Raw genomic sequence first — 27966 nt, forward strand, 5'->3', positions numbered from 1 at the left:
CACAAAATAAAACAGGAAACAGAATAGTAAGTGACAGTTATTTTTTTTAATACTGTAAAATGTGTTAATACATGTTGCCTCTTGTATCATAATGGCACCATGGCAACTACATTACCGGCATATAGTTCATATATTGTAGCCACACATTATATCTCTCGTCATTAAAATGTTAATAAACCACAACAATCTTTCATTCTGAGTCACTTTCTTTGTTTTTCTTGTGTGAAACTGAAAAGAAGCAGAGAATACGACAAATAAAAGTGGCAGCCTGAATGTAAGTAGTACCATTGTGGTGTATAAAATATATATCACAGTATGGAATGACATGTACACAAAGTAAGCACTACTGTTGTGGTGTATAAATATATATCACAGTATGGAATGACATGTACACAAAGTAAGCACTACCGTTGTGGTGTATAAATATATATCACAGCATGGAATGACATGTACACAAAGTAAGCACTACTGTTGTGGTGTATAAATATATATCACAGCATGGAATGATATGTACACAATGTAAGCACTACTGTTGTGGTGTATAAATATATATCACAGCATGGAATGATATGTACACAATGTAAGCACTACTGTTGTGGTGTATAAATATATATCACAGTATGGAATGACATGTACACAAAGTAAGCACTACCGTTGTGGTGTATAAATATATATCACAGCATGGAATGACATGTACACAAAGTAAGCACTACCGTTGTGGTGTATAAATATATATCACAGCATGGAATGACATGTACACAAAGTAAGCACTACCGTTGTGGTGTATAAATATATATCACAGCATGGAATGACATGTACACAAAGTAAGCACTACTGTTGTGGTGTATAAATATATATCACAGTATGGAATGACATGTACACAAAGTAAGCACTACTGTTGTGGTGTATAAATATATATCACAGTATGGAATGACATGTACACAAAGTAAGCACTACTGTTGTGGTGTATAAAATATATATCACAGTACACAAAGTAAGCACTATCGTGGTGGTGTATAAATATATATCACAGCATGGAATGACATATACACAATGTAAGTACTACTGTTGTAGTGTATAAATATATATCACAGTATGGAATGACATGTACACAAAGTAAGCACTACTGTTGTGGTGTATAAAATATATATCACAGTACACAAAGTAAGTACTACCGTTGTGGTGTATAAAATATATATCACAGTACACAAAGTAAGCACTATCGTGGTGGTGTATAAATATATATCACAGCATGGAATGACATGTACACAATGTAAGTACTACTGTTGTGATGTATAAATATATATCACAGTATGGAATGACATGTACACAACGTAAGTACTACCGTTGTGGTGTATAAATATATATCACAGTATGGAATGACATGTACACAAAGTAAGTACTACTGTTGTGGTGTATAAATATATATCACAGTATGGAATGATATGTACACAATGTAAGCACTACCGTTGTGGTGTATAAATATATATCACAGTATGGAATGACATGTACACAAAGTAAGCACTACTGTTGTGGTGTATAAATATATATCACAGTATGGAATGACATGTACACAAAGTAAGCACTACCGTTGTGGTGTATAAATATATATCACAGCATGGAATGACATGTACACAAAGTAAGCACTACCGTTGTGGTGTATAAATATATATCACAGCATGGAATGACATGTACACAAAGTAAGCACTACTGTTGTGGTGTATAAATATATATCACAGTATGGAATGACATGTACACAAAGTAAGCACTACTGTTGTGGTGTATAAATATATATCACAGTATGGAATGACATGTACACAAAGTAAGCACTACTGTTGTGGTGTATAAAATATATATCACAGTACACAAAGTAAGCACTATCGTGGTGGTGTATAAATATATATCACAGCATGGAATGACATATACACAATGTAAGTACTACTGTTGTAGTGTATAAATATATATCACAGTATGGAATGACATGTACACAAAGTAAGCACTACTGTTGTGGTGTATAAAATATATATCACAGTACACAAAGTAAGTACTACCGTTGTGGTGTATAAAATATATATCACAGTACACAAAGTAAGCACTATCGTGGTGGTGTATAAATATATATCACAGCATGGAATGACATGTACACAATGTAAGTACTACTGTTGTGATGTATAAATATATATCACAGTATGGAATGACATGTACACAACGTAAGTACTACCGTTGTGGTGTATAAATATATATCACAGTATGGAATGACATGTACACAAAGTAAGTACTACTGTTGTGGTGTATAAATATATATCATAGCATGGAATGACATGTACACAAAGTAAGCACTACTGTTGTGGTGTATAAATATATATCACAGCATGGAATGACATGTACACAATGTAAGCACTACCGTTGTAGTGTATAAATATATATCACAGCATGGAATGACATGTACACAATGTAAGTACTACTGTTGTGGTGTATAAATATATATCACAGTATGGAATGATATGTACACAATGTAAGCACTACCGTTGTGGTGTATAAATATATATCACAGCATGGAATGACATGTACACAATGCAAGCACTACTGTTGTGGTGTATAAATATATATCACAGCATGGAATGACATGTACACAAAGTAAGTACTACTGTTGTGGTGTATAAATATATATCACAGCATGGAATGACATGTTCACAAAGTAAGTACTACTGTTGTGGTGTATAAATATATATCACAGTATGGAATGACATGTACACAATGTAAGTACTACTGTTGTGGTGTATAAATATATATCACAGTATGGAATGATATGTACACAATGTAAGCACTACCGTTGTGGTGTATAAATATATATCACAGCATGGAATGACATGTACACAATGCAAGCACTACTGTTGTGGTGTATAAATATATATCACAGCATGGAATGACATGTACACAATGTAAGTACTACTGTTGTGGTGTATAAATATATATCACAGCATGGAATGACATGTACACAATGTAAGCACTACTGTTGTGGTGTATAAATATATATCACAGCATGGAATGACATGTACACAATGTAAGTACTACTGTTGTGGTGTATAAATATATATCACAGTATGGAATGACATGTACACAATGTAAGTACTACTGTTGTGGTGTATAAATATATATCACAGTATGGAATGACATGTACACAATGTAAGTACTACTGTTGTGGTGTATAAATATATATCACAGCATGGAATGACATGTACACAATGTAAGTACTACTGTTGTGGTGTATAAATATATATCACAGTATGGAATGATATGTACACAATGTAAGCACTACCGTTGTGGTGTATAAATATATATCACAGCATGGAATGACATGTACACAATGCAAGCACTACTGTTGTGGTGTATAAATATATATCACAGCATGGAATGACATGTACACAAAGTAAGTACTACTGTTGTGGTGTATAAATATATATCACAGCATGGAATGACATGTTCACAAAGTAAGTACTACTGTTGTGGTGTATAAATATATATCACAGCATGGAATGACATGTACACAAAGTAAGTACTACCGTTGTGGTGTATAAATATATATCACAGTATGGAATGATATGTACACAATGTAAGTACTACTGTTGTGGTGTATAAATATATATCACAGTATGGAATGATATGTACACAATGTAAGCACTACCGTTGTGGTGTATAAATATATATCACAGCATGGAATGACATGTACACAATGCAAGCACTACTGTTGTGGTGTATAAATATATATCACAGCATGGAATGACATGTACACAATGTAAGTACTACTGTTGTGGTGTATAAATATATATCACAGTATGGAATGATATGTACACAATGTAAGCACTACCGTTGTGGTGTATAAATATATATCACAGCATGGAATGACATGTACACAATGCAAGCACTACTGTTGTGGTGTATAAATATATATCACAGCATGGAATGACATGTACACAAAGTAAGTACTACTGTTGTGGTGTATAAATATATATCACAGCATGGAATGACATGTTCACAAAGTAAGTACTACTGTTGTGGTGTATAAATATATATCACAGTATGGAATGATATGTACACAATGTAAGCACTACCGTTGTGGTGTATAAATATATATCACAGCATGGAATGACATGTACACAATGCAAGCACTACTGTTGTGGTGTATAAATATATATCACAGCATGGAATGACATGTACACAAAGTAAGTACTACTGTTGTGGTGTATAAATATATATCACAGTATGGAATGACATGTACACAATGTAAGTACTACTGTTGTGGTGTATAAATATATATCACAGCATGGAATGACATGTACACAATGCAAGCACTACTGTTGTGGTGTATAAATATATATCACAGTATGGAATGACATGTACACAATGTAAGTACTACTGTTGTGGTGTATAAATATATATCACAGTATGGAATGACATGTACACAATGTAAGTACTACTGTTGTGGTGTATAAATATATATCACAGTATGGAATGACATGTACACAATGTAAGTACTACTGTTGTGGTGTATAAATATATATCACAGTATGGAATGACATGTACACAATGTAAGCACTACTGTTGTGGTGTATAAATATATATCACAGTATGGAATGACATGTACACAAAGTAAGCACTACTGTTGTGGTGTATAAATATATATAACAGCATGGAATTAGGCGAGGGTTCTCCGAACCCGCCTATTCACATAGTTCATACCCACCATAGACTTCGGTCAGTCAAAATGACTATTTTGAATTGTAGGCATTAATCAGCGATTCTGCCGGTGACGGAGAGATAGAATCCAGGTCAGGGGAAGCCCCATGACCTCAAGATTCTTTTACCCCTTACGTCACGAACCCACGTGACCGAGGCCACCTGGCAGCGCCACAGGTAGCCGTCCTTCACTCTGGTTCCTTTCTCTCCGCCTCGAGGACTTAGACCAACGCGACAAAAAGAGTGGGGAGGTTGGGGGGGTACCCGGAGTCAATGGTGGGTATGAACTATGTGAATAGGCGGGTTCGGAGAACCCTCGCCTAAATTCACTACGTTCAATTACCCACCATAGACTCCGGTCAGTCAAAATGACTATTTTGAACTGTAGGCAGAGTCAGACACCGATAGGTGGCGGGTTTTTCCGAGCAAACAGAAAAAAAGGGAGAATGATGAAAAACTTTTCCCCAGTCCGGGATGAAAACACACCCAAAAACCTAAGTTAAGACCCAAGAAGGGTGGTGTCTTACCTTGCCTGTGCTGTCCCTGAAGCAAGAAGCCAATGCTGCTGTGGTGACAGGGTTCGGTGTGCCCGAGAAAGCTAGACCCAAGCCGAACTCGGGGGTGATAAGCTTGAAGTAGGACCGAAACAGTTCGCATGAGGGCGTAGGTCGACAGAAGCGAAACCTGGGAGCTTCCAGGAAGTGCTAGTGGAACAGACAATCTGCCTGCAAAAATGCAGAGACTGACTTATCGCCTATGCGCAGAGGCCCCTGCAGTTGTTCGGGCTGGGTCAGCAAACAAGGCCTGACCCGTTACGACGGGGCCTAACCTGAAGAGACCCTGCTCAATAGATTGGGTGTCTTCTAGGTAGTAGTTGATGAAGACGTTCTGCGTTCTCCAGAAGCCTGCCTTCAGAATGTGTTTGAGGGGGGCACCTGACGCTAGCGCTAGTGAGTTACATGTAGCAATCGCACGGACCTCATGTTCTTGTACTTGGTGTCTCTGCAAGGTCTGTGTTGAGGAGGATAGTGTATTATAGACCTCCAGTACAGTCACAGTAATCCACCTGGGGATGGAAGTTGGGGAAACCGGCTTATCCCGCTTGTCAGGGCCGTAACACAAAAACATGTGTTTGGTTTTCCGTCTAGAAAACTTGGTATGGTTCTCGTAGCAACTCAGCGCTCGGACCGGGCAGAGAAGCAATTCCTCCTGGTCTATTTGCCAGCCGGAGGGTGACGATCGGTTGAGGATCGTGTCCTGGGATTTGGTTCTAGGCGAGAAACCCGATTCGTGTCTTTAGCACAACTTGATTGTCCATAACGGCGGTACATCATCCGAGAAGGACAATGCCCCCCAGCTCTGGCCGACGCCTACCTGAGGCGAGGACCAGTAGGAAGACTATTTTCCACGTCAAAAATTTGAGTGGTGCTTGATCAGAGAGGCTCAAAAGGCGGTCTGCTTAGAGCACACAACACAGCCGACAAGTCCCAGTTGGGCAGTTCCCTTGCATAGGGTCTCAGCGTCTGGAAAGCAGTAAATAGTCTCCTAATAGTAGGACAATCGGTTAGTCTTGTTCCCGTACGTTTGAATGGTGGGGCACAAGGCCGACCTGTAGCCAACGATCGCTGCGTAGGACAAACCCACTTCGTCAAACAAGTGGACGAAGGAGCCTGCTACCTGGCCAATAGAGGGATGGTATCGATCAATCTCCCTTCCGCTACACTAACCAGTGTATGCTCGCAGCCTAGAAATGTAGGCCGCATTGGTGGAATCCCTGTTCGCCCTGGCCAGGACGTTGGCAGCCCGCTCAGATAAAGCTTCCGTATGTGCGGGTCTAATGAGAGCCTCTATGCGGGTAAGTGATACCCGCTGGGCTCGTGGTAGTGCGCCGTCTGGTTGGGACGGCATGTCCGGTAAGTCCGGAAGCACTGCTGGTGTTTCGACTATCGTTTCCGACAGAAGTGGAAACTAGGCCCTGTTTGGCCAATTGGGTGCAACCAATGATAATATGCAGGTGTGCACCTGTCGAAGTCTTCTCCGGTGCCCGGTGAACTAGCGGGAAGGGAGGAAAAGCGTACACAACTAAGTGGGTCCGCGGGGTAGCAAAGCGACCCTGGCCCAGGCTCCTGGAGTCAGCAGGAGTGTTACGTACGTCGGGAGCTTGGTGTTCCAGGCACCAAAGGAGGATTTTGCTCTGCTAGGACTGACAACGATGGGGAATGCGTCCCCCCTCCTTCTTGAAGGAGACCACCGCTGCGTTGTCTGTGCGGAGCAGGACTCTGTGGTCTCGAACTACGGGTAGAAAGCGTGGTAGTGCTAAGTACACTGCTCACAGTTCGAGCCGGTTGATATGGTGGTCCCGAAACTATGCGGGAGCCATATCCTTGGGCTTGTTCGTCCAATAGATGCGCTCCCCAACCCTGGGGGGAGGCATCTGTTACCAGAGTCATACCTGCGGCGAACGGGTCCAAGGGGGCCCCTCTGCCCGAGGTTGGTCAGTGACGACCACCAGGGCAGGGCTTCCTTCACTTGGTCTGAGATCGAAACCCGCCTATCTAGTTCCCATAGGGGAGCTCAGCGTTATAACAAGCGTTATAGCGGGCGGCTGCGTAGTGCGGCCTGGGGAACGACCCTTCGAACCGAGGTCATCATTCCGATGATCCGCATTAGTTCACGGAGGGACACCGAGGGAACACTGACTAGGCATTCGGCTAGGCTGCTTAGCGCTAAGCAATATGCTTGAAATAGCTAAGCCAAGCTTACCTTTGTGTCAAAACTCCATGCCCAGGGACACCAACTGCGCATTGGCTCGAGGTGGGACTTGTCGATTTACTAACGAGCCCAACTGGTGAAGTAAATCCTGTGTTAGCCTGATGCGTTTGGCTATTACCCCTTGCCCGGGTTGTTGGTAACCAGTAGTCTGGGTACGGGTTGAGGTGTACCGACATCTGGTGAAGCAGCAGCACTACCTGTTTCATCCCTCTGGTGAACACGTAGGGCGCTGTGCCTAACCCGAACGGGGGGGCACCGAAGTTCGAATATTTGGCCCAGCTGGGCGATTCGAAGGAGATGGCAACTCGCTAGGTGCATCGGTACGTGCAGGTAGGCCCCGCTTAAGTCTAGCGGGGCTAGCCCATCAAAACGGTGGATGGAGAGAAGAACCCTGAATGATGTCTCCATGTGGAACCGATCGAGGGGCACGTACTGATTCAGTCTGTCTAGGTCCAAAACTGGACGCCTGCCACTTGTAGATTTGGTACTACGAACACATTTGGGTAGAAGCCTGGACTTAGTTCCGGCTGATGTACCCTGTGTATGGCGTCTTTCCCCAGCAAACTGCTACTTCCTGTCTGATTGCTTCCGCCTTGCGGGAGTCCCCTGGCAGTGCCCAACAGGGGAGACACTGACTGGGGAAATGGAGATTTCAGTGGTATGCCGTAAACAGATGTCACCACCTGGAAAGGTTCAGGTATCGGTCACCTGCCATCTCCAAACCAGACTACACCGGCGCAATCTGTGTACGACAGGGATGTGTGGCCATGTGTTCGGCAGTTGCAAGGGGGGGTGCTCCCTTCACCCATGAGGCGAGTTCCCCAAGGCCTGAAGTAGTCACTAAGTTGTGATCTGGCCACTCACCGAACACGTGCCTGCCTCCAAGGTCACCAGAGTGCTGGGCACGCCTAATAATGCGCTCAAGCAACTCTGCCCTCAGGGCTAGATGGGTCGTCCTCAATTGGCAGATACCCATGGTACGCGGCTATCCCCCTTTGCCCGGTTTGCCAAATTCGTGGTACCGGGGTCTGGGGAAGGAGCCATGGAATCCGGTTGGGGGCGTTTTGGTCTCATCCCACGCTATGGGGTCTGATCCCGAGACACACCGACCGGGTAACGTTTGGTCCAGTGGGAAGTGTTGCCTAACGTTATCCCCACCCGGGGGCCTTAAGCATTACATCCTCCGCGGCTGACCAACGCCGCCCATCAACACCGTTTGCGTGCTCTGCGCCCCACTCCGCACTCAGACGGACAGGGGAGAGATGTGCCGACAGGGTTGCTTTGCATCCCGACACCTGTGATCCCATAAGTGTTGAAGCCACCTTAGGTGGTCACTTTACGATCAAGGGTGGGGGTATATACATCGTATCACTGGGATCGATGATACTCCGCCTCACCCCAAAAGCATGGCTCACCGAGTCATACAGATGGAAGACTCTGAGGGAGCGCCCGGAGTACCGGCTGTATCCAACGCGAGCGAACTGCGTCTCCTTTAACTTAAAATATGTGAGAGGGAGCGTGTTCGACTGTGCGTCTCATGACAGGGTCGGTTCCCTCTGGGGACGCCCGTGGGTCGGTAAGAAAGTAGTCAAAACCCACAGCGGGGACCGGACACAAGGATAAATTTGTTACCGTTGTACCGTTACCGTGTGACGAACCCTAGCTGGCTGAAAGTGGGGGGGGGGGGTCAACGCGTGCCCTGCCCTGAAAGCCCTGCCCCGAGATCGGAGACTTGGCTGCCAGCACCCCGTTGGCTTTCAGTGCCCGCGGATCCAGAAAAGGACCGGTGCAATTAGCCTGAGCCTCGGCCACCCCCCAAAATAGTGGGAGAGCCGTGACTGGGAACGGGGGTTCCCCGGAAGAGACGTGTTTGAATGCAAACATGCTTTCGTGTCTCTTCCTGCTTGCCCACCGAGGGGACACAGTGGAGATAGCTTGCTCCGACTGCGTCTGATCTACCCGGCCTGCCAGGGACGCAACTGCCCCGACAGTCCTTCGACCAAAGCCCTCAACTCGGAGGCAAACTCAGCACCGTGCGAGGAAGGGTCCACGAAGAGACCCGCAATGGGCCCCATAGGAGGAAAGCCTCCAGGGGCACAGCCTCGCTGCAGCCGGTAAAATCGGGTAAAAAACACCGCCTGAAAAAACAGACTGTGAGGATGCCCTCCGTCGGGCCTCTTACTCGACGTCCCGGTACATGAAGTACCGGTAGCCGAGCGCGAGGACTTTCCACTCATGCAAAACACGCAACTCACTTTAACCGATTTGTTTACTGGACGCGCGACCTTGCTGTGACGCGGTCAATGTCAGCGATTTTGATGGCTCTGAAAGAAAATCTCAGGCCTCAGAACTCCAGTGAAAAAAACACGCTTTCACGCAAAAAAAACCCGGAAACCACACGTAGCCACGACAGCATCTCGGATGCGGGTTCTATGCTGGTAGATTCTGAATAAACCACTGTACGGTCGGCTCGAAAGACGAGGAGACCGGAAGAAAAAGGCAGCGAGCCTAGGAGCTGTCATCACATCGATATATTGCTAAATACATTAAAAATAAAAGACGACATGCATGAGGGAGACGAATTACAGTTGTAAAAGGTGCCGCCATGAAATCAACATGTGATTACGTAGTGGCACCGGATTTTGATTTCTTTGCTGTGAAAAATACTACACGCAAAGGGGAAAACGACACGAGGGTAAAAAAAGACAAGGAAAACTTATCCTACCAGCTACCATGTCGGATGCCGAGCAGCGGCAACAACCCAAGCTATAAATCCTGACAGGAAAAAAAGCAGGCAATCCAGCAGAGCTCGCTAGATTTCATCTCCACTTGAGGCGGAGAGAAATTAAGAGTGAAGGACGGCTACCTGTGGCGCTGCCAGGTGACCTCGGTCACGTGGGTTCGTGACGTAAGGGGTAAAAGAATCTTGAGGTCATGGGGCTTCCCCTGACCTGGATTCTATCTCTCCGTCACCGGCAGAATCGCTGATTAATGCCTACAGTTCAAAATAGTCATTTTGACTGACCGGAGTCTATGGTGGGTAATTGAACGTAGTGAATTGACATGTACACAAAGTAAGCACTACCGTTGTGGTGTATAAATATATATCACAGCATGGAATGACATGTACACAAAGTAAGCACTACCGTTGTGGTGTATAAATATATATCACAGCATGGAATGACATGTACACAATGTAAGTACTACTGTTGTGGTGTATAAATATATATCACAGTATGGAATGACATGTACACAAAGTAAGCAGTACCGTTGTGGTGTATAAATATATATCACAGCATGGAATGACATGTACACAATGTAAGTACTACTGTTGTGGTGTATAAATATATATCACAGCATGGAATGACATGTACACAATGTAAGTACTACTGTTGTGGTGTATAAATATATATCACAGCATGGAATGACATGTACACAATGTAAGTACTACTGTTGTAGTGTACAAATATATATCACAGCATAGAATGACATGTACACAAAGTAAGCACTACTGTTGTGGTGTATAAATATATATCACAGCATGGAATGACATGTACACAAAGTAAGCACTACCGTTGTGGTGTATAAATATATATCACAGTATGGAATGACAAGTACACAAAGTAAGTACTACCGTTGTGGTGTATAAATATATATCACAGCATGGAATGACATGTACACAATGTAAGCACTACTGTTGTGGTGTATAAATATATATCACAGTATGGAATGACATGTACACAAAGTAAGTAGTACCGTTGTGGTGTATAAATATATATCACAGTATGGAATGACATGTACACAATGTAAGCACTACCGCTGTGGTGTATAAATATATATCACAGTATGGAATGACATGTACACAAAGTAAGTACTACTGTAGTGGTGTATAAATATATATCACAGCATGGAATGACATGTACACAAAGTAAGTACTACCGTTGTGGTGTATAAATATATATCACAGTACGGAATGACATGTACACAAAGTAAGTACTACTGTTGTGGTGGATAAATATATATCACAGCATGGAATGACATGTACACAAAGTAAGCACTACCATTGTGGTGTATAAATATATATCACAGCATGGAATGACATGTACACAATGTAAGTACTACTGTTGTGGTGTATAAATATATATCACAGCATGGAATGACATGTACACAAAGTAAGCACTACCGTTGTGGTGTATAAATATATATCACAGCATGGAATGACATGTACACAATGTAAGTACTAATGTTGTGGTGTATAAATATATATCACAGTATGGAATGACATGTACACAAAGTAAGTACTACCGTTGTGGTGTATAAATATATATCACAGCATGGAATGACATGTACACAAAGTAAGTACTACCGTTGTGGTGTATAAATATATATCACAGTATGGAATGACATGTACACAAAGTAAGTACTACCGTTGTGGTGTATAAATATATATCACAGCATGGAATGACATGTACACAAAGTAAGCACTACCGTTGTGGTGTATAAATATATATCACAGCATGGAATGACATGTACACAATGTAAGTACTACTGTTGTGGTGTATAAATATATATCACAGCATGGAATGACATGTACACAAAGTAAGCACTACCGTTGTGGTGTATAAATATATATCACAGCATGGAATGACATGTACACAATGTAAGTACTAATGTTGTGGTGTATAAATATATATCACAGCATGGAATGACATGTACACAATGTAAGTACTACTGTTGTGGTGTATAAATATATATCACAGCATGGAATGACATGTACACAATGTAAGTACTACTGTTGTGGTCTATAAATATATATCACAGCATGGAATGACATGTACACAAAGTAAGCACTACCGTTGTGGTGTATAAATATATATCACAGTATGGAATGACAAGTACACAAAGTAAGTACTACCGTTGTGGTGTATAAATATGTATCACAGCATGGAATGACATGTACACAAAGTAAGTAGTACCGTTGTGGTGTATAAATATATATCACAGTATGGAATGACATGTACACAATGTAAGTACTACCGTTGTGGTGTATAAATATATATCACAGCATGGAATGACATGTACACAATGTAAGTACTACTGTTGTGGTGTATAAATATATATCACAGCATGGAATGACATGTACACAACGTAAGCACTACTGTTGTGGTGTATAAATATATATCACAGCATGGAATGACATGTACACAAAGTAAGTACTACCGTTGTGGTGTATAAATATATATCACAGTATGGAATGACATGTACACAAAGTAAGTACTACCGTTGTGGTGTATAAATATATATCACAGTATGGAATGACATGTACACAAAGTAAGTACTACCGTTGTGGTGTATAAATATATATCACAGTACGGAATGACATGTACACAAAGTAAGTACTACTGTTGTGATGTATAAATATATATCACAGCATGGAATGACATGTACACAACGTAAGCACTACTGTTGTGGTGTATAAATATATATCACAGCATGGAATGACATGTACACAACGTAAGCACTACTGTTGTGGTGTATAAATATATATCACAGCATGGAATGACATGTACACAAAGTAAGTACTACCGTTGTGGTGTATAAATATATATCACAGTATGGAATGACATGTACACAAAGTAAGTACTACTGTTGTGATGTATAAATATATATCACAGCATGGAATGATATGTACACAATGTAAGCACTACTGTTGTGGTGTATAAAATATATATCACAGCAAGGAATGACATGTACACAAAGTAAGTACTACTGTTGTGGTGTATAAATATATATCACAGCATGGAATGACATGTACACAATGTAAGCACTACCGTTGTGGTGTATAAATATATATCACAGCATGGAATGATATGTACACAATATAAGCACTACAGTTGTAGTGTATAAATATATATCACAGTATGGAATGACATGTACACAAAGTAAGTACTACCGTTGTGGTGTATAAATATATATCACAGTACGGAATGACATGTACACAAAGTAAGTACTACTGTTGTGATGTATAAATATATATCACAGCATGGAATGACATGTACACAACGTAAGCACTACTGTTGTGGTGTATAAATATATATCACAGCATGGAATGACATGTACACAACGTAAGCACTACTGTTGTGGTGTATAAATATATATCACAGCATGGAATGACATGTACACAAAGTAAGTACTACCGTTGTGGTGTATAAATATATATCACAGTATGGAATGACATGTACACAAAGTAAGTACTACTGTTGTGGTGTATAAAATATATATCACAGCATGGAATGATATGTACACAATGTAAGCACTACTGTTGTGGTGTATAAAATATATATCACAGCAAGGAATGACATGTACACAAAGTAAGTACTACTGTTGTGGTGTATAAATATATATCACAGCATGGAATGACATGTACACAATGTAAGCACTACCGTTGTGGTGTATAAATATATATCACAGCATGGAATGATATGTACACAATGTAAGCACTACCGTTGTGGTGTATAAATATATATCACAGCGTGGAATGACATGTACACAAAGTAAGCACTACCGTTGTGGTGTATAAATATATATCACAGCATGGAATGACATGTACACAATGTAAGCACTACCGTTGTGGTGTATAAATATATATCACAGCATGGAATGATATGTACACAATGTAAGCACTACCGTTGTGGTGTATAAATATATATCACAGCATGGAATGACATGTTCACAAAGTAAGTACTACCGTTGTGGTGTATAAATATATATCACAGTATGGAATGACATGTACACAAAGTAAGTACTACTGTTGTGGTGTATAAATATATATCACAGCATGGAATGACATGTACACAAAGTAAGCACTACCATTGTGGTGTATAAATATATATCACAGTATGGAATGACATGTACACAAAGTAAGTACTACTGTTGTGGTGTATAAATATATATCACAGTATGGAATGACATGTACACAAAGTAAGCACTACCGTTGTGGTGTATAAATATATATCACAGTATGGAATGACATGTACACAAAGTAAGTACTACTGTTGTGGTGTATAAATATATATCACAGCATGGAATGACATGTACACAAAGTAAGTACTACTGTTGTGGTGTATAAATATATATCACAGCATGGAATGACATGTACACAAAGTAAGTACTACCGTTGTGGTGTATAAATATATATCACAGCATGGAAAGACATGTACACAAAGTAAGTACTACTGTTGTGGTGTATAAATATATATCACAGCATGGAATGACATGTACACAAAGTAAGTACTACCGTTGTGGTGTATAAATATATATCACAGCATGGAATGACATGTACACAAAGTAAGTACTACTGTTGTGGTGTATAAATATATATCACAGCATGGAATGACATGTACACAAAGTAAGCACTACTGTTGTGGTGTATAAATATATATCACAGTATGGAATGACAAGTACACAAAGTAAGTACTACCGTTGTGGTGTATAAATATGTATCACAGCATGGAATGACATGTACACAAAGTAAGCACTACCATTGTGGTGTATAAATATATATCACAGTATGGAATGACATGTACACAATGTAAGTACTACCGTTGTGGTGTATAAATATATATCACAGCATGGAATGACATGTACACAAAGTAAGTACTACTGTTGTGGTGTATAAATATATATCACAGTATGGAAAGACATGTACACAAAGTAAGCACTACCGTTGTGGTGTATAAATATATATCACAGCATGGAATGATATGTACACAATGTAAGCACTACCGTTGTGGTGTATAAATATATATCACAGTATGGAATGACATGTACACAAAGTAAGTACTACCGTTGTGGTGTATAAATATATATCACAGTACGGAATGACATGTACACAAAGTAAGTACTACTGTTGTGATGTATAAATATATATCACAGCATGGAATGACATGTACACAACGTAAGCACTACTGTTGTGGTGTATAAATATATATCACAGCATGGAATGACATGTACACAACGTAAGCACTACTGTTGTGGTGTATAAATATATATCACAGCATGGAATGACATGTACACAAAGTAAGTACTACCGTTGTGGTGTATAAATATATATCACAGTATGGAATGACATGTACACAAAGTAAGTACTACTGTTGTGATGTATAAATATATATCACAGCATGGAATGATATGTACACAATGTAAGCACTACTGTTGTGGTGTATAAAATATATATCACAGCAAGGAATGACATGTACACAAAGTAAGTACTACTGTTGTGGTGTATAAATATATATCACAGCATGGAATGACATGTACACAATGTAAGCACTACCGTTGTGGTGTATAAATATATATCACAGCATGGAATGACATGTACACAATGTAAGCACTACCGTTGTGGTGTATAAATATATATCACAGCGTGGAATGACATGTACACAAAGTAAGCACTACCGTTGTGGTGTATAAATATATATCACAGCATGGAATGACATGTACACAATGTAAGCACTACCGTTGTGGTGTATAAATATATATCACAGCATGGAATGATATGTACACAAAGTAAGCACTACCGTTGTGGTGTATAAATATATATCACAGCATGGAATGACATGTTCACAAAGTAAGTACTACCGTTGTGGTGTATAAATATATATCACAGTATGGAATGAAATGTACACAAAGTAAGCACTACCATTGTGGTGTATAAATATATATCACAGTATGGAATGACATGTACACAAAGTAAGTACTACTGTTGTGGTGTATAAATATATATCACAGTATGGAATGACATGTACACAAAGTAAGCACTACCGTTGTGGTGTATAAATATATATCACAGTATGGAATGACATGTACACAAAGTAAGTACTACTGTTGTGGTGTATAAATATATATCACAGCATGGAAAGACATGTACACAAAGTAAGCACTACCGTTGTGGTGTATACATATATATCACACCATGGAATGACATGTACACAAAGTAAGCACTACCGTTGTGGTGTATAAATATATATCACAGTATGGAATGACATGTACACAATGTAAGTACTACTGTTGTGGTGTATAAATATATTTACCACAGTATGGAATGCCATGTACACAACGTTATGGATGATTAGCCTGTTGGATTCAAGTTATATATAAATATATAAAAAAAATGAAGGCAATGGGTTTGTTAGATAGTATGTCACACGCTTATAAATGTTGTTGTGTGGAGATAATGAAAAAATCTTACCTTTCCCAGTTGTGAATTTAAATGCTGCTCTTCCTTGGAGTTTTCTCTTCTGGGCATATAGATCATTGACTGCAATGTGAACATATGTACACAGTGAATGCTTATATGAACACAGCGAATGCTTACATGTACACAGCAAATACTTGCATGTACACAGCGAATGCTTACATGTACACAGCGAATACTTACATGTACACAGCGAATACTTACATGTACACAGCGAATGCTTACATGTACACAGCAAATGCTTACATGTACACAGCAAATGCTTACATGTACACAGCAAATGCTTACATGTACACAGTGAATGCTTACATGTACACAGTGAATGCTTACATGTACACAGTGAATGCTTACATGTACACAGTGAATGCTTACATGTACACAGTGAATGCTTACATGTACAGTGAATGCTTGCATGTACACAGTGAATACTCGCATGTACACAGTGAATGCTTACATGTACACAGTGAATACTCGCATGTACACAGTGAATGCTTACATGTACACAGCAAATGCTTACATGTACACAACATAGATCAAGGCTTGAATATCACAATCACTGAATGCTCTAAATGCTATTGAATTAACAAATTTATGCACTAAACATCCCCCATGTATATGAGCGTAGAGTCCTTACCTGATTGTCTTTTCACTCGACCACCATACAACTGTCGCTGCAAAAAGTCCATTGCCACCTCAGATCTTGTCTTTGATTTCTCTATAATTTTTGGTAAAGTTACAGCATGGATACCGACATTTTGACTTGAATGACTTGAAGTGTTTGAAGAGATACTGCTGTCATCAGAATCATACGATTCTGTAGAGTACGGTAGTTTGACTCTAACAATGACAAATATTATTGTAAATGTGTTAATTATTCTCTGGTTTTCAATTTCGTTATTTTCCTTGATAAGTATAATTCACTAAATAGTCATGTGACTGACAGAAATAATGTCATGTGACTGACAGAAATAATATCATGTGACTGACAGAAATAATATGTGACTGACAGAAATAATGTCATGTGACTGACAGAAATAATGTCATGTGACTGACAGAAATAATGTCATGTGACTGACAGAAATAATGTCATGTGACATTTCTACAATATTTTTTGCATTATCTTTTCAACATCAGAAAGTTCGTTATATATTTGTATAATATTTGTATCTCTAGCCTTATTGGATAAACACCCTGTTTCTATGTGTGACATGTACGCATATATTACATGTATGACAGTGACAAGATTACATATCAAAATCTGTCTATAATTATTTTATTATTAGTCAACAGTATGTGAATGTTCTTAATTTCAAATTTGCATAAAATGATAATAATAATAGTTTACACAGATCATAATGAAAACAAACTTCATCATTAAAACTCATTGAAAATAAAATAATATAAATTAGAAAAATCCTAGCAATAGAAAAAAAAAAAAAATTCTCTTAAAGACAAAAACATGCTATTTTCACTCCATTTTACCATTAATTTTCTTTTTTTTATTTCAATTATATATTTTTTAAAATAAAATATTCACATTATTTTAATTATTGAGTAGCATTCTACTTTAAAAAGTTGAATTTGGTCATGTGATCAAAATATGTACATACATTTTTTCTTCTTCTGTGACTTCTTTCAAGAGATCTTCAGATAATCTAACACTTTTAAGTTTTTGTTTTTTCTGACGTTTGAAAAGATCATCTCTTGCTCTACGCTGTTCTTTCATCTTGATGTGTGACCTGCATAAAGAACAAAGTCATGTGACCATGTGACCTATGTATCATGTGACCTGTGTATCATGTGACCTGTGTGACAAATGAATGCAATCTCCCAGGGAGAGTTCTATTTCTACGAATACATCTCTGCCATCATGCGATCTTATGCTTGTCATTGATTGGTTGATGCGTCACAGTGGCACTACTTTCAAAGACGCCCAACAAAACATTGCTACGCAGGTGTTCGATTTTCGAACCCAATGAAAGCGCACACACTGTTTGTAGATTCTGGTTGTTTTCAAAGTGAGAATCTCATTTATTTACTTTCCGTAACACGAATGGTGCGGCAGTAGGACAATACCCTTACATGCTTTAGTTTCTTTAAATTTCTTCGTCTGGCAATCGACAGGACGGTCAGTTTGATGAACCGAGTAACACCTTAGTAACCGTTATTCCGCAATGAAATTATTTTCTTTTGTAAATTATAAATATTTCATCCTTGACAGTGCATTTACGGAAAAATCATTATCAGCTATCGATAAAATATTTTAAAACTTGTTTTCCAGAAGGAATAAATAAACCCGAGAGCCCTCTCTAATAACAAAAATACGCAAATGATATGGTAGTAAAAGTCTTGTGGTGTTTCACCACAAAATGGTGGTGTGTGGTGTCAGAGATACTTTTGGTGATCTAACCGTAAGGAACTCTGAGAAGTAGAATGCAATGGATGGTGTGCATGCATGAAGAACAAAGTCATGTGACCTGTGTGGCATGAAAAACACTGATAACTGTAATGCCATCACTGATTGACTTCTGAGTTGAAATGACAATTTCTGTTTCAAATACCCCAGAAATCTGTTCTACGTTCTTTGTGTAATTAGATATTTGTATGCAAAGGATTTTTCCACGCAAAAATGACAAATTTAGCTGAATTTTGGTTGGCCTAATGTTTCTTAAACGAATCGTTTGGCTGTGAAATTTGGTATTTATTTCCAATTTGTAGAAACCTGAAAAACATGTTTCTGAACTTATCTCTTATTTAGTTTTAAGAAGGCAGCTCCAATTTACTGTAAATACAGATAAATTAATCACATTTATTTTATTATAACTTGTACACCAGCTGACAGTGGGCAGAAAATACCCATAAAACTACAATAATTGAATCTGTAATTTTTGAATGCTGGACCCCCCCCCCTTCCAGTGTCAATACAACTTACCTTTTCACTCCTTGTAACGCATGGTGCATGGTTTCCAATGCACAATGTCTACTTTCATTGAACGATACATTCTCTGGAGCCTCATCTGAGTCTGTTTCCATGGATACAACATTAGACATTTCCTCCACACTACAAGTACATATAAAAATTTAACATTATAATGCAATACATTTCAAAATACTTGGACCATACCATTTCAAGGACAGGGGGTTACAACCAGAAATTGGCTCCATTTATTGTGTCAGATGGTTGTAATCCTTGAAAATCAATAAAAAGTTTTCTTTTGGGAAATTACCAATCATGGTTGGAAAAATCAACAAAAAGTTTTAAAATCGATTAATCTGCCTAAGTATGTTTAACGCTAGCAACATAGGCAAACACTACAAATAATAAGTTATTGATGACAATACTGTAAAAAGATTAATTATTCCCTGGTTTTAATTTGGCTTATTTCGCTGAATGAAAAATGCTCTAAATTAAAACCTAGTGAATATGTAAAATTTAGCATAGAACACATTATCTAAATGATAAAACCGTGAATTTAAAACCCACTGAATATGAATGAAATGGTAAATCTGTGAAATTTAAACCCAGTGAAAATTAGTAATTTTACAGTAATACTCGCTTTAAAAATTGCAAGTTCAAGGGCGAGGTCAGCTAGGCAGTCAAGTTACTGAATACCAAGTGTAGTGTAGCCTGTGTAAACCACAAAATGATGTTGGCACATCCAATGTATTATTCTTTATATGGTCATACACAGTGTTCCTTCTAAGCCTTATTTTCGCTCAATTTTCTCAGATTCAATTGTAGTTTCTCAGTGAAATTTTGTCTTTTGAGAAACTTTCCATGCATTTTGTATGCAGAAAAAACATTTCAAGAGAAAATGGGCAAATTTTCACAGTATTTTCAAGATTCAAAAAAATTAAAGGGAACAGTGGTCATACATAGGAGCTGGTAGGATAATATAAGGTTATTACAGACAAAACAAAGTCAGCTTGGACGTTCGCAACGACTGTGTCGCAACGTGTTTCCAACGCGAGTGGTCAGTGCCTTTGATTGCGTTTATTTTTTATTTTTATTCTCAAAATGTATCACTGGCTGCGTCTTTTTTTGTCACGTCTCGCAATTGAACGTCCAAGCTGACCTTGTTTTGGTTATTACGAGGATACTGCAAAGTATGCATGACAGTACAGCGGGAGTATCAACCGACATCTTTTCTTACCATGAATACATCATGGGAATGCCGAATTCCAAAACGTTTAGAACAGAATCAGCAAACTTCTTTGTGTGGTGTTCGGTCAAAACCTGGTGGCAGCCATGTTTGTTTTTATTATTAGAGAATACTGGTGTCAGCCATGTTTGTTTTTTATTATTAGAGGATACTTATTCATTTATTATTTTATGTTCATATATTTTTCCATTTGCAGGCTCTGTAGTTTATCAATTTCTTGACAATAATGGCAAACACTGCCTGTGTTCTATTTCTTCTATTTTCCTTATCACTTTTTTAGACATTGATATTCATTCTCTATAATACTGTAAAATGACTAATTTTCACTGGGTTTAAATTTCGCTGCTTAACCATTTCAGGAATATACAGTGGGTTTTAAATTGTCTTTTAAACAAACATGGCTGCCACCAGGGTTGACCGGACTCCACACAAACAAGTTCGCTAAATCTGTTTTAAATTTTGGCATTCCCATGATGTATCCTTGGAAGGAAAAGATGTACCGTACTCAACCGCGTTAGCGCCCAGGGTTCTCAACTCACTTACCCGAGCACCCCCCCCCCCCTTGGAAAAGAATGCAACTGACAATTTTAATTCACCGTGTTACAGATTGAGGGGGATATTACGCAGTGTTCTCCCCAGGCCAAAACAGCGTTGCAGGCCCCGACGCGATCGGATTTGCCCGCGACGCTATGTGTTTCCTTCGCGATGCTATTATTTATCCCGTGATCTGATTTCTTCAGTATCTCACAAACTGTAAAGTTTCCTGGCTAACTAGTTAAATCTACAAATGCATTGTATTAACGCCAATTTCCCGGGATAATCCCCTGTTGTTTCTCATTGGTTGGATATCGTTTTAAAAAAACAAAGCAGTTCTATAAAGACAAAGCCGTAAGCCCCGGTGTCAAACGCTCTTTGCCAAACGTATATTCATATGTAAATGATATAGTCACATTTGGGGTCAAAAGCCACATGTTTCCAGTGTGTACGAAACGTATTTTCATTATTATTTTTAGAAATGTAGTTGTACTATTATTCTAAGTTTTGATTTCTGTCAGTATTTTTGATATTGTATTTGTTTTTTGAGATCAAAATGTGAAAAAATATATATTTATGATGTAAACAATTTTGACCTCGTGATTGTAAATCCAAGATGGCGTCACCCACGTTAGATCCAGCGAGCGTGAACTTCCCACTCGAATCGCATATCGTGCTCTGATTCGGATGAATTAAGTGAAGCATAATTGAAAATAATATATTTATCAAGAAATCGGGAATTCTAATCAAGAAACGTGTGGAAATTGGAGTGACACTTGTGTTATTTCTTGGAAGAAAAGCCTCAATTTTACGTGGTGTAACAATGGCGACAATTCGTAATTCAGACCTCCGTTGTCTCGAATTGTTCACAATTGTGTTGAACAGACAACATCGATGATTAAAAAAAATACATAAAGATGGGTATTTTCAGCCAGAAAAACTATTATTGCTCGAACATAGTAGCGTAAGTATCGTGACTCGTAACAGTTGTTGTACTTAACCGGAAAACAACAGAAACGGAAGACAAGCAATGAGAATAATCAACCCCATGTTTAATTTACCGGGACTGAACAGGGTTTTATAAAGTTGCTGATTGCAAAGCAAAGAAACAGAAAACTCAGTATTTCTGCAGGACATTTGCAATACTAAACATGCAGTGCAATAATTGTATACAGATTGTACATAAAATAAATAGAAAAAAAAGGAAAAAAACTGGTTTTGTTTTATTTCCCCATATGACAAACAATATGTTAATTCATGCTAATTATATGCTAATTATTATGCAAATTAGCCGCGACTCTAAGAAAATTTTCTGGGGAGAACACTGCATACGCAAACTCTCAATAAAAAGCACTTTCCACCATGATGTATTTGCATTTCACCTGCATCAACGTCCTTTGACCTAATGGGTCAAGTCTGTTATTATCCAATCAAAATGCTGTGTGGTACCAACGCAATTCTTTAGGAAATTCTCAAAGACTCTCGGGTAACGCAATGCGGAAGTGAATTATCGATGTCGAAGTACGATCTGTTGGAATTGATTTCGGTGAATAAACGACATGTTTTTTTTTTTCAAATGGTAACTAGCAATTTTTATCGGTGAACTGAATACGGCATGAAATATTTACTGCATTTTACTTTTATTAACAGGTCATTGTCGAAGTGTAGTTTATGCACGGTTACCGTAGTCTACACATTCACAACATATTCATGGCAGTCGATATCCATGCTGTATCATGATACAAAAATGATTACCAGTATTCGTTAAGCAATGATCAAAGACCAAGTTTTAAATTATTGGCAGCTTGAAGGGGTGGGCGCTTTGCCGAATGTGACCCCAAATATAATCAAAGAAAGCTTAGAAAGAACTCCCATGTGCTGAGAGTATTGGAAACACATTAAATATAATTCGAAATTACTTAGCTGAAAACTAATTATGCAAATCAGAAAATTAATATGACCAGATTTGAGTGTAAAACTAATGAGGTCTGCGCAATGTAACAGAAAATCTATGTCTCCAAGTTTAATTGAAATGTGATTAGAACCAAAAAATTATGAATTATTATGCTTATTAGGGAATTAATATGAACAGATTTTTACCCCAAACTAATTAGGTTTGTACATTGTCCTAGAGCATCTTTGTACTAAGTTTCATTGAAATGGAATAATTAGTACCGTGAAAACTCCAAAATTTTGACTCCTCTAAAAATTCGACCACCTATTTATTTGCCGGGTTTCGGTGTTTTATTTACCTCCAAATTTTCGACTCCACTAAAAATTGCCGACTCATTCTTATTCGAAAATTGCGACCAGTTTTAGTTTTCCCCCAAACGAAAAAAAAAACGATGTGAGCGTTCAAACGGGACCTTCCTCGAAGGCATGAATCCGGGTTTCTGATTGACTGAGAGATTTTTATTTTATTGGTAACGAAAAATATATTCTAAATAAACGAAGTTTCAAATAAAAACGAACACAAAAATCTTGGCATGCTGCGTTTCTGAATTGTTGATTATTACTGTACTCAGTAGTGATTATAATAATGTACACAAAATAAATTTGTTGAATGGTTATGAAATACAAATAAAAGTCAACTTAGTTTCATCGTAAGCGAATGATTCCGGTCTCGTATAAACGTTTGATGCTGTAGGATATCCGCCATGTTCTCTTAGGTCAAATAGGTCAAATCGCTAATTAACCAATCAAAAAGCTGGATGATGCCAACGTGTTCAAATTACCATAGCTTATTTAAATATGTTAATGTTATTGAACGCAATGCGGAAGAGATTGATGTTGTAGTACGATATTTTGGCTTGGATTTTGATGCGAAAACGGCATGATTTTTTTTAAATAAAAAAATTAGTTGTTTTTAAAAAATAAACTGGTCATCTGAAGAATAATTTAACATTGTTCACAGTGATAACAGCTCATTCTCGAAAGGAAGCTTACCCGCTCACGCTAGTCACGATAAAAATCATACACGTGTACTCTTGAATAGACAGACGTCAATGACTACGGTAAAACTTACTCTATTTTAGCCGGCAGGATTGATTGAAATGTCCGAAAAATGACGCCAAAATACACCTTAAAAGTCCCATTTTATTTTCTTAAATCCCATTTTATTTTTTAATCCAAGGGCGAATTTACGGCAGAATTTGGTCCCTCAAATAAGGGACACGTGAGCTTTGATTCTAACCGGATACATTGCACTGGGTCGGGGAGATAGTTTGCTAAACTTCCATGTATCTTTTGTCCAATGGGTACCTGTACTTCGAACATTCGCAAGTTTTCCTAGGTAGTGCGAGACAGCTTTGTCTTTTGACCTATTAGTTTTGTGCTGACCTCTTCTCCGCGTCTTGATGTTTTGTTTTGCTTGTCATAATACTCACTGATTGATGACTTTGTTTAGATTTTGAGTTACAACTCGGCCACGACCTTTGCTTTTACCGTGAAACATGAGGAAGTTTACGTCAATTGACGGACATTGCATTTTTTAAAAACTAATGAAGCACACTGTCTATCATCCCCATTTTTTCATTTGCTGATTTCTATTCTGAAAAATTCGACCGTCAGAAAATGCACCTTAATTTTGACTCTAAAAACACATCACATTTCTAACACCAATTATTTAAAACCGGTCGAAATTTTGGAGTTTTTACGGTACTTTAGATATCAGTGTGAAAGCTTAAAATTGGTTAATTATGCAAATTAGGTAATTAATATGTACAGATTTTAACCCACAATTATTCAGGTCTGTCTATTGTCCTACAGCATCCATGTACATTCATTGATATGTGATGTATAGTACCTGAGATGTCAGTGTGAAAGTTGGTTAATTATGCAAATTAGGTGATTAATATGCACAAATATTTACCGGAAACTAATTGGGTCTGCATAATTCTAGATTCATTGAAATGTGATGATTAGTACTTTAGATATCAGTAGAAAAGCTGAAAATTAATTATGCAAATTAGGTAATTAATATGCACAATTATTTACCCTAAAACTAATCAGGTCTCTGCATAGTCCTAAAGGATCTATGTACCAAGTTTCATTGAAATGCGATGATTAGTACTTGAGATACCCGTGGAAAAGCTGAAAATTAACTAATTATGCAAATTAGGTGATTAATATGCACAAATATTTATCGAAAACAATCAATCTCTGCATAGTCCTTGAGTATGTAAGTACCAAGTTTCATTGAAATGTAATGCTAACTACTTATATCAAATGCTGAAAATTAATTAATTATGCAAATTAGGTAATTAATATGTACTGATATTACCATAAAAACTATCAGGTCTGTGCAGTGTCGTATGACATCTATGTACCAAGTTTCATTGAAATGTGATGATTAGTACTTGAGATATCAGTGGAAAACCGAAAATTGACTAATCATTATGCAAATTAGGTAATTAGTATCCACGGATTATTACCAAAAACTAATCAAAACCTAGCATTAGTTCAGAGCATCTACGTACCAAGTTTCATCAAAATCCAATGAGTGGTTGTTTAGATATCAGTGGAACAGTCATAAAACAGCTAAAAATTAGCTAATTATCATGCAAATTAGGTAATTAACGAGCATGGATTTTTACCAAAACCTAATCAAATCTGCGCATTGGCCCAGAGCATCTATGCACCAAGTTTCATCAAAAACCGATGTATGGTTCTTGAGATAGCAGTGGAACAGTCGGACACACATACACACACACATACACACATACAGACACACTAACTGCAAAGACTCCCATTTTGTGCTTCGCACATGGGAGTCAAAAATTGTGCACAAGTGGGGGGTGGGCGCTTACGCGAACGAGTACGATATAATAATAAGATTATTAAACATCTTATTCAAGCACCAAAAACAATGGAATTTAATATTAAAAAGAAAATTGATAAAACCTGCAAATGCACATTATCAATGCCAAAATTTATAATTTAAAATAAAAAAATAGTACTTACACTGAGGAAATTGCAGTCTCATTTGATTTAGTGACTTCAGATTCCTTTATTTTACTTTTTTCACCTGTACTAATTTCTGTTCGTTCACTCAATGGTGTTTGGTCACAAAATATGTCATCTTGCGAAGTTACGTCACTGACGGTGAGTTTCTTCTTTTTTCGCCTCTCAGGAAGCGGTCCGGGAGAGGGAGTCGTAGAAAGTAAACGTTGATGTCTTGTTTTCACCATATTGTGTTACATGTACTTACTGTGTTTGATTAATTTTCCTGTAAATAATATAATTAAATTAAAAGGTGTCACATAATGTTATTTATTTATTTATTTATTTATTCATTTATTTATTTTTTATTTTGTTCATTCAATTGTCTTTTTTTTCATTCATTCACTCTACAGCCTGAGACATATTTATAACACTTCTGACGTCACAAGAGTAATTTCTGTATGCAAATGAGAAGCTAATAAGGAGCCACGATTTAAAATAAAAAAAAATAAAACATTTTTTCACTTAAAAAAAATAAATTTAAGCTTAGCAACATAAAGATAATATTGATGTACCAATGAATGATTTTAGGCGAGAAAATAGCAGCCATTTCACAGGCACTTTAAGGTTCCTTGAACCTCTAACCTGAACCGTAACTCCACCACCTACCCCCTAGCTGCAGTTCTGTAGCTCTGGATTTCGCTGGTGTCCGTTTTTGGCGTTTTCTGTTGCATCGGTAGTCTGATTCGGTCGCCTATTGGTAATTGGTAATTTCGCAATTACCAATAGGCGACCGAATCAGACTACCGATGCAACAGAAAACGCCAAAAACGGACACCAGCGAAATCCAGAGCTACAGAACTGCAGCTAGGTTAGGATTGGAGTTATGGGTGGGGGGGGGGGGGGGGGGCTAAGGAACACTCACGTTTATGTTCAGTCTCGCACAATTCTTGCAAATTTAAAAGAATGACTCCTCGTTATTGTTGACTCAATTTTGACCAGCGATAATATGCAATGAGTCGTTATCTCCCGATCTGGTATTTTCTCCCGATTTGAAGTTTGTCTCTGTAAATTGGGGAATGCCTTGCTCAGGTTGCCGAGTTCTGTGCTTTCTGAATAAAATATCATATCAACCACATATCACAAAACAAGTATCACCGCATTATTTATGTGCCGCAATCATACTTTAATAAATACTAACCTGTTATGTCACTTTATTAACGCTGTAATACCAAGGAAAGTCTTTCAGTATATTAATCCAAACACATGTGCTTGTGTTTTCACCAAGACGCCATTGTGACCTTGTGTGTTTGTTTGTTGTTCATTTCTTCAATCAGTTATGTACGTGACAGATATTTTGGCATTGTGGAGTTTTCTGATGAATATTTTGATTCATGCTGACGCCTTAACATGCACGGAATCACAGTAGTAACAATCTGAGAAAAACTTAGTTCAATATCACATATAATATTAATTGAATTATTTCCTCATCGAACCAGGTCACTGGTCTGCATTGAAGTTCAAAGGTCAATACACTCCCTGTAACTGGTCATTTTCTCCGGC

The 27966-nt window shown here is 38.3% G+C and overlaps 1 protein-coding gene across 1 annotated transcript; it reads right to left on the reverse strand.

Annotated features, from left to right (window-relative positions):
- Positions 1 to 27: 27 nt before the first annotated feature.
- On the reverse strand, positions 28 to 27738 carry LOC146729868 (uncharacterized). The gene is made up of 7 exons (XM_085494622.1): positions 27605 to 27738; positions 26425 to 26689; positions 19698 to 19826; positions 18376 to 18504; positions 17400 to 17602; positions 16760 to 16828; positions 28 to 228 (listed from the first exon to the last, which is right to left on the reverse strand). Exons 2-7 carry the CDS (start codon positions 26649 to 26651, stop codon positions 191 to 193), a joined length of 795 nt encoding a protein of 264 aa, XP_085350748.1. The 5' UTR covers positions 26652 to 26689; positions 27605 to 27738; the 3' UTR covers positions 28 to 190.
- Between the last annotated feature and the right edge of the window lie 228 nt (positions 27739 to 27966).

This window comes from Saccoglossus kowalevskii, chromosome 20, assembly GCF_978046115.1.
Source record: "Saccoglossus kowalevskii chromosome 20, keSacKowa6.1, whole genome shotgun sequence".
NCBI lineage: Eukaryota > Metazoa > Hemichordata > Enteropneusta > Harrimaniidae > Saccoglossus > Saccoglossus kowalevskii.